The sequence below is a fragment of the Fulmarus glacialis genome, unplaced genomic scaffold, assembly GCF_000690835.1.
Source record: "Fulmarus glacialis isolate BGI_N327 unplaced genomic scaffold, ASM69083v1 scaffold1354, whole genome shotgun sequence".
Classification (NCBI taxonomy): domain Eukaryota; kingdom Metazoa; phylum Chordata; class Aves; order Procellariiformes; family Procellariidae; genus Fulmarus; species Fulmarus glacialis.
Genome location: NW_009208429.1, coordinates 30,703 through 45,886, shown reverse-complemented (window position 1 = coordinate 45,886; position 15,184 = coordinate 30,703). Strand labels below are relative to the sequence as shown.

The 15,184-nt window shown below is 34.8% G+C and overlaps 1 protein-coding gene across 1 annotated transcript in view; it reads right to left on the bottom strand.

Annotated features, from left to right (window-relative positions):
• Positions 1 to 4,471: 4,471 nt before the first annotated feature.
• LOC104069213 (calcium uptake protein 3, mitochondrial-like) overlaps positions 4,472 to 15,184 on the bottom strand; it is a gene marked incomplete at both ends in the record, with an annotated part of 28,976 nt that continues 18,263 nt past the window's right edge. Inside the window, 3 exons of the mRNA XM_009576462.1 lie at positions 4,472 to 4,643; positions 6,460 to 6,560; positions 11,649 to 11,744. Of these exons, the coding sequence (XP_009574757.1) occupies positions 4,472 to 4,643; positions 6,460 to 6,560; positions 11,649 to 11,744 (369 nt within the window). The remainder of the gene's footprint in view (positions 4,644 to 6,459; positions 6,561 to 11,648; positions 11,745 to 15,184) is intronic.

The window sequence follows — 15,184 nt, the reverse complement described above, 5'->3', positions numbered from 1 at the left end:
CTATGATTCTATGATTCTAAATAAACCTTGCTGTTACATATGTCTACTTCGTTTAAGAATAGATACTACATTGAAAAAAAAAGAGATTTGTACTGAAAGTCAATAAAGTAAAGAATTGGAGTCTCCTGAGGAATACAAGATGTCTTTCCTCTTTGCCACTGCAATGGTTAGCAATTCTCACCCAAAAAGCAGTCAAAAATATTGTTCCATTGCTTAAGGCAATCTTTAAGAATTCCAGGATTATTACGATATGGCAGTTAATATTGAGAATAAGAGTCCAGGTTTGTATATTGGAATATGTTTACTACTGAAAACCTGCAAACCGCTATTGTATATATGTGAGTGTGTGGGCTCACATAGATACACTGAATCATAAATACATGTTATGATCTAACTTAAGCTCTGTACTTTAAGGTGAAGGTTTTTACATATCCAGATTTAGACACCTAGGTCTCTTCAGATGATACTCCAAGTATCAAGTATTGCAGGGTTTGTCCAGCTTTTAAAAAAATCTTTTACATTTTGACTAGACTTCAGAATCTCTTCTGTGAAAGTTTCTCTGAAAGTGCTGTTGTTAAAAGAGCTTGTATTTTCTTCTTTCCTTATGATATTTGTTCTGCTTTTCTCTCATTTTAGCTACAAATCCAAAGACCCAGTAAACTACTTCTAAATCAATTTTGAAAGAGACCTTAAACAGAGACTTTGAATTAAGCCAGGACCATTGCCTATATCTGATTCTCCACGGTCTGTCAGCCATTCTGAACATGGGATGGCATTCTTCGTCAAACCTTTATCTCCCTGGCCTCCTTTAACTATCATTCCTGGCTATTCTTCTGCCTGCTTTTATTCTTTTATCCTATTTAACTACTTCTCTTTGAAAATAAACTTGAAGACAATAGAATGACCTGTGAGCCTTTCTGTTCCAACTAAAATCTTGACCTACATCTCTCCTTGAAGATATACATAGTCATTATGTGTGGTGTGGCAGAGGAGAAAATGGCAGAGGTTGGGCATAAACCCATATGAGACAGCAAGTAATGTGGTAAATGTGGACAGCGACATAATATTGTTAAAATAAAAGACTTTAATAGGCCTCCACCCACTTGAGATGTAAACCACTGCTTAAGTGATCCCACCTAAGCTCTAGCTAAGATTTATAAACTGTTTGATTGGAGAGCTTGACCCGTCTCCAGATGAATTGCTTTTCTCAACAAGCATATCTGTTCTCTGTTTCATCCTTTGCAATTGGGAGGAAACTCTCATAGGCACAAGCAGAACCACCTCCTTACTCTCCTTTAAATTTTTATCTTAAAAGCTTAATTTACTAATACTAACCAATACTGTCTTCTTGTTTCGTTGCATTTGATATCTAACAGTTTATGTCCAAGTTCTGTTTCTTGCACTCTGTTTAGACTGAAAACTCTCTGGGACTGGAATAATTTTGTCACATATTTGTGAAATACCTAGATCGGTGGAACTTCAGTCCCCAGCTAGGACCCTCAGGTACTATGGCAAAATAGCAATAATAGAAAATGGCCATCAAAGTTTTGAGCTGACATTTTTGGTTCACAATGATTTTTAAAAACCCTTTATTTGCACCAATTTGACTGTAAAGATTCTGAATGTGGGAGATACTGTAAGAGGTCAGGCTACTGCAAAAATGCTGACTCTTTCCATGTAACTAGAGAGGAGATGATCAGTCTAGAGGGAAAGTAGCCCTTCCACAGGTAAGGCTGAGAACCACTGGTCTACAAACAAGCCTTTTTGCAGCTTCTGTGTTTCCAGTTGAGATGAAAACTGCTGCCATGAGTTGACACTGGGGATGAAGCAGGGAGATAAAGAAGCCACACCTGCAGCCCATGGCTGAGATGTGCATACTTTACAAAATTTTACCAATGAGAAAAATATCTGGCTTCATTTAAGAGTTCTACAATTTCTGCTGAAATTATCTGCAATCATACATGTTTATTTTCTCTCAAGGAAAAACAGCAAAGGACACAAAAGAGGCAGAAGGGCAGGCAAAATGATACTCAAGGAGAGTTGGGCATACAGCATTCTACTGTCTCTCTCCTTTCCTAGGACCATATTTGTTCAACTGGTAACTGTAATAACATTTTGTATTTGCCATTGTTTTGCATTTTGACATAGGAAGTTATCTACGTGTAGATATCCCGGAAGTTTCCTACTGAAACTATTTATTTTCTATGTAAAAGGAAACTAACTTTTTTATTTATTTGGACAGATTGTATTTTACTACAGCAAAGAAAACTGTTATATTAATGCACCAATGCTGTTAAAAATGCATAGACTTTCTTTAGGAGCTGCTATTTGTAGTAATTCAAGATGCCAACTTAAATGAATCACTGCTTGGCATCTAGTTAGTCAAAGGAGGAAAACATCCTGTGAGCAGGCAGCATGCCCATTGAACATTTTAACATGACTACAGTACACCAAATGATCATCATGTTGCTTTAGAGGCTTCTACATACAGTGCCATGAAAGATTAACATTGCCAACTGTGAGAGAGCTGCCTATTACTTTACAGGCTAGACTCATTTTTCTTCTAAATGGAATCCTCTGGTTTGTATTAGTGTATCACTGTAATAAAATAGAGAGTACATTTTATAATTTTCAAGTTATAATGTTATTACAAGTGTAAAAAAGTGCAAACATATGAACAATGCCTCCATGGCAATAAGAGGCAAAGTCCCATTCTCAAAAGCCTGTGGCCAGCACAAGAGATGTCACAGGGATTTACTTTTTCCACTGTACTGACAGCACATTTACCAAGCCAGTGATACGGAGCTATGGAAAATGGCAATGTCTTGTTTTACTTAATGGAGGTATAGCATATGACATACATATGGCACTGGTCAAGCGTCAGGATATTCCCAGAACACAGCATAAGCAAACTGTAACTGAATGACACAGCTTTCTAAGTGGAAGTTTTCCTTAGCTGATGGTCCCATCAGAGATCAGAAGAGGAAACTACTGTGAAAGACTTGCTATCAGAACAGTGGCATTGGAAGACTTAGAGATGAACTTCAAAGAATACTTCCTTGTGTTTACAAGAAAGTGTCTGTATTTATATTTACTTAATCAACTTCACCTTTGCCATTCAAAGAAGTATTTCTCTATACCTACGACTGTCATTATTTTTCAGTTACCCAAGGGATACTTATATCGTTGTTATACAAGTTTCAAAGTGATTTTTTTTCAGATTTCCATATATATGGAAATCTTGATTTCACCCTAAACAAAAAACATCTGGGAACCATGGAAAAAGAGCTTTATACCATTTCTGTTGCACTGTCTTGGCTATGAATATTGAAAGATGCACAGACCTTTTAGAGTAGTTAGAACTGAGCGCCTCGGCGGCTAGACAAGGAACTCAGAAAGGGTCAGTGAGCAGCGACTCTGATCCCAATCTTACAGCTTCATCTTACACCTAATCTGGTGCAAAAGAGACAGCCCTGCTTTCTCTTTCCACTCCCCAGCTATTTTTATCTCTCAGTGGATCTAATTGCTGTACAACTACAGGAAGAATCAGGTAATCCAGATATTTGAACAGAAAACTGTTGATTTTTGGAGTATGCTTCTATCAGGTCAGCTGACTGATCTTATTCTGTTCTGAAATTACAATGTAATTTCTCAAATAAAAAAAAACACCAAGAAACTGTCCAAACTGATTTATTACTTTTCTTCACAAGCTCTGCTGTCAATGCTATCAAAATATATAGCTATTGAAAGAGTTAGATTTCTAGGACAGATTCATCTAATCTCCTTCTGTAAACACAAACAGAAGTAGTATATCCAAAACATCCCTTATTTGAAGGGCTACTTTTAACATTACCCTATCGATTACCGTTGATGCATAGTTGCCACTACATTTCTCTCAGATACACTTCTGACAACACATTTGTTGTTAAAGAAATGAAGGACTATCACCTCATGACCTTTACTGTTTTTATTATCTTTTCTCTCTTCAGCCATTAGTAAGAACCACATACCCATCAATAATTATATACAAGTGATCCATAATTAAGACTATAAAACAACTAGATAAAGGCTGTCAATGTTATTTCTGAAAAGATGCTATTCCAGTGGCAGTGCAAAAAAGAAGAAAAAACCAGGTTTTTTAATGCCTCATTGCTAAAAATTTGTTCTTTTTCAAGTCTTATGGTTTTTGCTGTTTAAACTGAATTTTCATGTAATACAAAGCTTTGTTATCTGAACTTCAAAAATATTACTAGCTAAATCCTATAGAACATAATTCTCTGCTATTTACTCTTCTACATTCTATTCAGCAAGTAATCTGAAAAACATGAGACAGAGCTTACGATCAAAATAAAATCCTTGTGCTAATTAATTCAGTGACAGAATCTCATTCAGTCCAACAAGGCTATGTTTTTATCTTGATGACACTGGGACTGGATGCTGTGGCCCACTGCTGTCCTAGTTAAACAATTACCTTTTCTTCAGGAATCCTGCAGCGCATGTTTTCCAGGTAACTTGATGTATTTTCCACATTTGTATACCTCAGAAGAATATGGGCAAAGTCTTCCTCACTGATGGTATTCATCCCGTTAGAGTAGGAAAGGAATTCTATCTCTAGAACTTCAGTTTGTAGGTTATCCATAAATCTAAAGCACAAACATAAATATGAAGAAATAGTAATACTTTATATTCCTACTATTCATGTCCTTGGAAGACTCGGTAGAATATAAAGCCAAATAGCATTATACAAATCAGTTCCCTTTTCGTAGCGCTGATGGTAAATTTGCTAAATCCCTTACCTATGTTGACATTTTTTCTAATCAATACAACAATCTTAACTCACAGATGAAGTGTTTTAGTAAGGATTAAAATGACTTAATACTTACATTTCTAATTCTAGTTTGCGTTTGCTTAATTTTCTTCTTCAGTGGGTCACTGATCTTTATTTTTATATGCTAGACTGAAAATTCCATCATGGTACTAAATGAATTCCCAAAATTTATTCCTCATATAGTTACTTACAGATTGCAATTAAACCTTACCTTTCTCTTTTTAACAAGCTAAGTATGATGAGCTCTTGCAGCCTTTCAATCTAACCTTTTTTTTTTTTAATACTTCACTATTCTTATGATATTTCTATAAACTCTTCCCAACTTAACAACATATTTAGTATATTCTGGACACCAAAACTCGATAAAGTGTAAAACCAGCTATATATAAAAAGGAAATATAACTTCCCTGATTCTGCTTGATGTCCTAGTTATACAACCAAAGATGAAATTAGCTCTCTGGTCCCAGTACTGCACTGGGAGCTCATGTTCATGTGATTGTCAACCACAACCTGTACCACTTCCCTGTTACAGCCTCCCAAGAGTTTCCATCCAGTAGACATTGCCTGCAACAATCCTTCATAAGATATAACTTGACCTCTAAGAACTATGAGGAGCTCAAATCAAAAGGATGTCTACGCAAAAGTATAAGTGCAAGGTAAACATACAATAGTATTTCCCTCACCAATCCATAGTTTAATGATTTTTTGAGCTGGTAAAGTAGTGTTGCATAAAACTTGATGGATCCCTCTTTCATGAATATCTCTACTAGGTTTTGCCCTCTTTAGCATTCACAACATCTTACAGCAATAGACAGACATTTTAACTAGATGCCTTTTGAAAAAGTACCTTCTTTTCTGGTTCTTGTTTTGAACTCACATCATGATTTCACTTGATGACACAGTTTTTATATTATGTGAAATACTGAATAATTTTCATGACATACGTAATTTTAAGGCAAAATATTTTGCAAACATCTGATTGATTAGAATGCACAGTTAAGTGATAACTATAAAGACAATAGGTATTGGGAGTATTTACTAAGGAAACAAAACCCAAACACTGTATCTCTTTCAATCACAGAGAAACATACAGTTTTACGGCTCTGTTTTTATGGCACTCTCCCTATATTTTTAAATTCTATTTTAACTGGTGGAATAAGTAAGCCAATAGCTTCCACTGTGTTTTCACTTTTTCTCAGAAGCTTGTTCTAAGGTGCCTACATGATATCTTCAGAAAAATCTTTACATTTAAATATGTCCCTAAGAGCAGAGATACACATAAAGTTTTTTTTAAAGCACTGACAATTGGGGCGGGGGGGAAGGGGAATTCAAAACCAAGAAAAAAATTCCTACGTACCAATAAAGACAGGGTTGGGGTATAACCTCTCTACCCTAAACCAACTACGTGCACAATTGCTAACAAAATTTGCAAATGCAGCAATAGACAGGACTTTTTATTGTTGGTCCACTTATTGTTTTATTTTGCTCTTCGTATATGTAACACACACAAAGGGAACATAAACCTTATATACATGTCTGCATAAACTATGTGTATAATAATTCAATACACATTAATTATAACAAGCATGCAAGTATTTTTTTTACAAGGAATTAATAAAGTTGAGACTTACCTATAAAAATCTTCAAAGTTCAGTTCAGCTTTTCCTTTCTTGCCGAAAAAGTGTACAAGCAGTGTAGTATCTGACAGTGAACTTGAAATATCATCAGCACGCTTAAATATTAGAATAAAAAAAATTAAATGCCATGATTGATCAGTTACAGAAGTATAATCTGAGAATGCCTATCATCACAATAAACCCTTCTATTAAAAGAGTTTATTTTATGTTCACAGTCTCAAAAAAGAGTTTAGTATTAAAATCCATTAAATTAATTTAGTCATGCAATTTTCACACAAAATAGCATTAGGCTGTTAATTGCATTTAGTAGAAAACACTTAAAACAACAATATAATATAATGGAAGCTGCAATGAAGGGGGAAAAAGCAGGAAAAATAAAACCAGAAACCCTTGAGAAAAAAAAATGTTCTAGTCAGTTGAGGTAAACCATAAAAATAACTCCCTTTGTACACAATCTTCTTTCCCTTCTACTATGCAACTACAACGAAATTAAAGAAAGTTATTTCATATAGTCTTATTTTATATTTCAGAATTATTAAGTATGGGATTGTATTCCAAAACCACTCACATCAGTCAGGTGTACTTTATATGATTCTTTTCTGTAAGTAGCAGATGACTACAGTTTAAATTTTATTGCCCAAATATATTTAAAACAACAGAATTTTAAGAAATTTTGAAATAATGAAGTAATATTTTGACTCATTCTCTTAAGAATGTTCCTCATCTACTGAGTGAACAGGTGTGGTCTCTGCATCAGACAGGAATCTTTGAACTGTACTAATACCTTCTCCTTAATAAATAACTACCGAATTTGAAGGCACAGAATTACAATACTTAAACCAACTAATTTTGATAATTCGTAATAGCAAGAGTTGTAAATAGGAAGACACGTATATAAACAGAAGTAACTATCATCAGTGTATAGTTATTGTGCAACATTCCACTTTTTTACTACATATTCATTACCCTTACCTGTCGTGTACGTGCATTGATTTTACCTCTTTTACAAAGAAACTCTTGATATACTGAAGAGCTAGAAAAATAATAAGGCTCTTAAATAAGCCATAGTATTCCACCATGGCAATGTCCTTCTGGCATTAACGCGCAACTGCCAACATTTGAAATTAAATCAGTAACATATTTAGTCTCCTTGCTGCACCTGCCTAGGGAGAACCTTCTGTCCAAGCTCTCATTTTACTTGCAAAGACAAGATCTTAGGAAAAACAAAGAGTGGGAGCCAGTAGTCTCTGCTCTTCCTAGGCAAGCTACCACCCATCAGCAACACCGTATTTTTGTGGAAGTGTGCCTGCTGACTCTACTGTTAAAGTACAAAACAGAATACACAGTACAGAAACCTAGTAAGTATTTGGGAGATGTAACAGTACTAATTTATCAGCAAAATGAAATATTATAAACCCATGGGATTTACTGTAAGTATAGAAAACTGTTTATACAGATCTATAAAGATCTGCATATACAAACCTTCAAGCTGCACTCAGAGTCCTTTAAGTCTGACTTTATGAAATAAACTGAAGAGGCTATAAATTTATAACAGATGGAGAAACTCTAAATGAAGAAACTAGGAAGAAATTTTGAACAGTATGCAGTAGTTCAAAATCATGTACCACGAAAAACCGTTTCATATCTACATTCTCTGAAATATACTATATTAATTTCAAATTTACATACTGATTCATTAAAAAAATGTAAAATGCAATACCCATTAAGAGTATTTATGTATCAACAACAAGGAAAAACATGAGGCAATAACAACACAAATCCTTTCCTTTCAACATCCAAGAACTAAAGAAATGAGAGAGACTTTTCTGTACTTTAGTATAATCAGTTTAGGATTCTCAAGATTGTATTTCATGTACTCTAGCTTCCTCTTTATTCTCATATTCTTCTCCAGGGAGAAATAAGATGACATAGTGTATATATAGGTAGAGAGATATTTCATGTCCTTCAATTAAGACAGCTCTGCTCTTCAAGTGAGCAAACTAATTCAGAAAAGTAATCACTATTTGTCTTTTAATATTGTTATCCTCCACTACAGGACACAATATACTGAAATGCAGATACCCTGATTTCTTATTTCTTTTAAGCAATTAAATCCCTAAGCACATTCAAACAATTTCCCTTAAGTACACTGAAAAGATATCAAATGTTAAATTACAGCCTTTCATCTTGCAAAAACATTTCAAAACCTTAGACTTAGGTTGCATTCATCCATATCTAAAGAACCATTTAAAAAAATACAATCTGTAAGTCTTTTCACAATTCCCATATGGTCAGCCTCATTAAATGAAAAAACCCCAAACAAAAACCTCACCCCAGAAACTCAACCCAGTATGCTTTTCTGCAGAATTGCAGGCAACCGAAAACTATTCCTGTGCTCCTTCTGCATTGAGAGCATTATATAAATTCTCTCTCTTAAGGGGTAAGGATAAAAACAAAAGCCTTACTCATTTAAAACTCTTATTTATTTTTCATAATAAAATTAATTTTGTATTTTAGATCAGTGAAAATGCAATGACCGCACCTGTTTCCATACATACAAATGAGAGACTCTATTTTGATCTAATATATTTTGAAGTCTTTTAAATGAGAATAAAAACCTGCCTCGCTTCTCTTTACCTTTATACTAACTGCAATACAAATACAGGTAAAGAGACAAAACAGGAGAGACAAGTGTTTCAGTCACATTATTGGCTTGCTGCATAATGGCAGCATTTTTTCCTCTCAATTTCCTAACCTGAAGAGCAGCAAATCTATTTTTTTTACATTCTGCAAGATTCATTTCAAGCTTTTGATTAAAGAGGGTCAACTAAAAGTAAGCTAAACTCATGAGCAATGGTCCACTTGTAGCAACATATTCTGAGAATGAAGTATGCATATTATGCTTTGAGTTAGTAAGAGCTTTCTTACTGCAAGTCCTTGATTTTTCAATAGTGATTTCCAGTTTCATTTAGTAATTTAAGAATAAACCCACAAACTGAACTCAGTGGTAAATGGCATATTCCAACAGGATGGTGTAGTTGCTTTAAATTAGGAATAGAGAAACAATACTGTAAACTGCCCTAGAAAGAAACTGGATGTGATGAGTAACTTCTTTTTCCCCCCAAAGAGATCTTGTAAGTTGATTCTCGTAACAACGAACCTTATTTACTCTCCTTTTCAACTTACACAAGGCCTTCTCAAAAGGCTATGAAAAAACACAGACTCCAGTGTCACCTAGTTTTATGCCATTTTCTTAGTGCAGATAGCTATAATATCATTCATATGCGAGAGTACCTGGGAGGGATAAGCATATGGATGAAAGCCAGCCGGCTCAAACTTAAACCAAACAAGATAAAGATGATTATGGTGAGAAGTGGGAAATTCTCAGTGGAGTAAATGAAAGATATAAAATCTTTTTCATAAAATGAATTAAAACTGAGCAGAGAGACTTTTAATACATTTTACAGACAATTTAAGTCAATGTTTAACATAGCTGCTGTTAAGCTTCAGTTACATTGTAGGTCACAGATACTAGCCTGACGCATCAGATGTAAAAAATCTCTCTCTCTTCAAATTAAAGGCATGTAGAGATTGCCAAACTTAAGTCCATCTCTACTTGGGACTGAATTCATTCCAGCTAACTGTAGATTAAGATGACAGTTAATTCAGAAAACTCAGTGCCCCAAGCTCCTTAAATAGCCAATGAAAAGAGCAGCCCTCTCCCCTCTATGTCTCCCTTAGCTGACTAGACACGAACGCTGATGTTCTGGGCTTTAAAATTTGGTGGAAAAATAAGGACTAAGAACTGGACTAACAGCTCAGGAGCTCATCAATTGAAAAGGAAGAAAAGAAAGGCTGGGTATACTGTTTTATTGCAGGATTACTACAAATGTATTATTACTATGAATATTGCTATAAATATTGGTCTAAAACTCAGTTCTGTAACACTGTATTTTGTTTTGTTTAAAGGCAAATGAACTCAGGCTGACAGAGGTACAGAGAAGGCATATTTGATATCTGGGAAATGTAGGTTCTACCTTAAGAAAAGAATCAAAGACCTCATTTTGTTTAGCCTACGATAATTAAAATTGTGGGCTATGACTGCATTTATAAACATAACCATGAGTAAGAAGATTAACACTAAAGAAGAAAAAGCCCTATGAAAATTAAGGGACAACAGACTGGTATAAAGGGACTATGAGTAAATTTAGCCTGGAAATTAGAAAAAGTCCACCCAAGACCTCAGGTTATTCAATAGCTTCTGCAGAGGAACAGCAGGGACAAAACACTAATTACTTTTAATATAGAGCACACATTGCTTATGAAGCAAAGAAAAAGATTGTTTTACCCTGGAGGTCCGTTTCAGTTCCATGTTCTTTTCTCATTATGATCCTGCTTATGAAGCATGGGACTTGAGACCAGAGAGTCAGTGGGGAGTTGCTGTATGTCCTTTAATGCCACAACCAGCAGAGCAATCACCCTCACTGTATGGGGCACAGAAAAGCCTAAATGATCTAGTTTTCTAACCCTCTTAAATGATCAGTACAAATAAATGTCGTACTCAATTGTCTGAAAGCTCATCATGAAACAAGAATCTGACTAGAATTTAAAGAACGATGGAAATTAATTTCACAGCACAGTGATATTGCTAGTCCTCCACAATGATCGTGTAATATTCAAAAAGACTGTTTTGGTTACCTTAAAACATTTCTGGTTCAATCGAACAATTAAAACAATCTTTGCGTGAAACTGTTTTCATGAAGATAAGCTTTGATAACATACAGAAAAAGCACATTAAGGACCTAAACATTACAAGCTTAAAGGGCTGCAACTCTCATTAAAGTTGTCACATCACTGGACCAAGGCTAAATGACAATGACAAAGGTTTCCTGAACTGTGCAATATTGTCACTATTAGTATCAGAAAATGTTTTCTACAATAAGGAATGAAGAGGACTCGATCTTCCAACTCTTTCAAAAGGTAACTTCGCTTTTACTTGGAAATGACAACTTTGAATTATCACACTGCATGGAACCAAATCAATTTCATCTGAGAACTTTCAGCTTTAAAAAAAAAAAAAGAGGAAGAAAAGAAACAAGGTGCATAAAATAGGAAAACAAACAGAACATAAATAAATAAAATAGCAGTCTGTTTATGGACCAGAGACAGAGGTTGTCTTATACCTCCGCAAGGTCCGAAAAGAGTGCTTGGCTTGTGCTACGTCTCAAAGTATCCCAATAGCTTCTGGGGACAACGTCCTCTCCTTCTGTTTTAAGAACCTGCAGAAGTTTCAAGAAGCACAATTGTTTGAAAACCAAAGAACAATAAAACAGCGGCTTACAGACTTTAAAATCTTTTCCAACTGATCTTCAAAAACATGGCTTGATTCTCTTGCTTCTACATAGAGAATTTCTACCCAGTTACATGACACTTGGTACATCAAAGTAACACTAGTATGTTAGTTATTTGCTTATTACTCATACCTTGGCTGTGCCAAAAGCATCACCAGACTCCACTTTCCCAAACAAAATAATTTATAGAAAATATTTATTAAAAGTACATATGAAAATGTCCTCTAAACTCAGTATTTTGCTGTTGTTTTTCCCAACAATTCTTTTTTGCCAAAAAATATTGATTTATATTCTTATGATATGAAATTTGTTCTCCCATTGGTCAAAATATAAATGCTACCATCTAATTAGTTATATAAAATTAATTTCATCTAACAATCAGGATGACATCCTTGCAACAATAAAGAAAAGCAAAAACCGTTCAACTTCAACTGTAACATACTTATCAAGAGAACACCATGCACATCTGATGATCAAACTTACCTTGTTTATATAGAAAATAACTGTTTAATCTCTCCAAGGAAAATACGCTTACCTTTTTGCTCTGAAATGTTTCATTTTGGATGCCTGAAAAATCCTCCCTTATTAAAATAGGCCTTCCTTTATCTTGCAATTAGTCTTGGAAGATCTACCTAATACATTTCTTCCCCCCCCCTCCCCCTGCCAAAGAATCTAGGGGAGGTGATCCTAAAGACAGCAGGTGGCTATCTGAACTCAGTTAGGGTTATTGCAACTGAATGAATTTTCCCCTTTCTCTCCAGAAGTCAATGTAAACTAGGTCTTCTACTTTCAGGGCTTCCCACTCATGTCTATCTGGGCACGCAAGACAAAGACAGAATGAGTTTAGTCTTCTAACTACAAACGAAAACCATTTTTTTCTGAGTCAGCACATACTGTTCTCTTAAAAGATTTACACTGATGTGACTGCTGTACGATGTGTAAAACCACATTGTTATCATAAAGAATACTGCACAGTTGAAGGTTTATTGTCTCTATGTATTCCACATTATGTCAATCACAGAAATATAAATTTAATTCTTTAAACAGTTGAAATATAGTATGATTTCTATTTTTCTATTTTCCCTTAATGTTTTTCAGCACAGTATCTCCTCAGGTAACAGGTCTTCAATACACTTGCAGTACATCCAGCAGTGATACACAGTTACATGAGTGAAGATATTATTTAAGAGCTCTTATCAATGTAATGGGGCTCCGTGCTTATGGGACCATCCTGTATTAATTTGCTTCAGCTATATTTTACATGTTTATAAAAATGCATCTGTATAAAAATTATTATGTAAATTTACATCGCATACAAATAATGATCTTAGTACTACAGAAACAATATTTCAGCAGTAAGTCAGTATGTAATTTAAAAAACCCAAAAGATAAAAATGCTTTAAGATATTTAATATGAAGTGTGTCTGGCTGCAGAACACCACAACATATTTGCTGAAAGGAAATATGCTAAATAATCTAAAATTTTTTTCCACTTGTGTACTGCTTCTACAAGTTCTATTACGTATTTTCTTTACTAACCAATTCAACTCAGCTCTTTCTGTAAATTGTCACCAAAGAAATACGACAAACTACCAGGAATTATACCCATGCTTAATGTATATTATACTTTTGTTTCCTTTTTGAAAAATTCTGGTTTTATCTTTCTCTTATTTTGGAGTAACAGTTCCTACATTGTAGCGTCAGTATTCTCATATATAACTCCACTCAGTCCTAAATTGCTGAACTCAAAGAAATTGGTTTACTTCAGTGTGTACAGGATTAGGTCCTTAGGGCTTCAGTTTCTCTCTTACACTTATTTAGCCCTTTGGTATTTACTGAGTCATGTATGAACAACACCTCAATCCTTTATCTGTAAAATAATGTATATTTTAAGTAACCACTGAATTTGTTCTCTTGCTGGAGATTTATTTTAGCCAACGGAATTAGTATTTCTGGGCATGCACATTTTATTTTCCTTACATGCATCTCATCATAATTATCATGTTCTGGTTGGCATTTGGCTAGTAAGAGCACTCATGCAATACATGCTGAAGTAGTCTTAACACATAGCTGCAGTATGCACCAGAACATGACTTGAAAGAATTACCTATGGAAATGAAAAGACAAAAATATTTAATCTATTTAAAACTTCACTGTATGCACCCTGTGGCTTATAGACCTTGACATTTCTCAAAAAATTAGAACTGTTTTGACGGATGAAGTGAGGAAAAGGGCCCAACGCAGCACTTTGGACTATCCCAGACTTTTCAGGGCTGCATCTCCTTGTTCTTGAGTATCTTCAACTCCCCAGGACATCAAGTGAAACTGAAAAGGCTGCTACAATTCTTGTTTCAGTAGGGGAAATAGAAATAAAAAATATCAATATTCTGGGGTGGGGGATTTGTTGGATACTGTGAATTGCTATACATCTGAGTATCCTTTGCATGGAGATCTCCATTCAGGTCATAGGAGGGCAGGAAAAGATCTACATACCTGGGCATCATCTTGATACAGAGTTAGGATGTGGCTGGAGTGCACCACATCTAGAAGGAGATTTTTTTTGCTAAAGCTGAAAACTATTATATGACTAGGACAGCCTAACTAGTTTGGTTTCAATTTAAAATAGGAGGCAGCACAGGAATATGGCAACCACTGTACTGCACCTTTCACTGCGGTAAAGCCTGATCTAAAATCCATTGAATCATAAGGCCTTGCACTTCCTACTACGTTATTCTCACAACATTGCAGCATCTACATCATGTCACTGCACCTTTTCGTTCAACAGACTTCCTTCCTGCATACTGCCCAAATTGTATGTGCTAACTTCACAGGAAATAAATCTCTGCATTCCTGTGAATGATTATATAAAGAAACATTTAAAACTTTAATTTCACTTTAAAACTGTTAATTTCACTAGTTATCTAATTAAAACTGTTAATTTCACTAGTTATCTAATTCTTTTAGGTTCCCGCCCCTCACTTTGAATGTCACAATAATCATACCAAAACAAGTTTAATTCTTCTATCACATCAAACTTTTTTTACAACAGTTTTACTTCTGCTGTGATCCAAAAATTAATCAGATCAGGGTGAAGACATTCAAAAACCCAGATGACTCTCTTGCTGACTCTCTCTCCCACTCCTCAAAAATGATTGAAAATAAGTTTACTGTCACCTACATAATACAGGGACTATTTTCTGTAAAATTCTATTCTAGTTCAGCAGTGAAATTTCTTATTGATTTGTTCTGTAAGTGAAGCACAAAAATATAAAAGCTCTCTTCTGGTTTCTTCTTATTTGACTAACTATTACTTCACATTATACACCAGGAGACAAGAGAGACCTGGATCAAATGACTCATGCAGGATG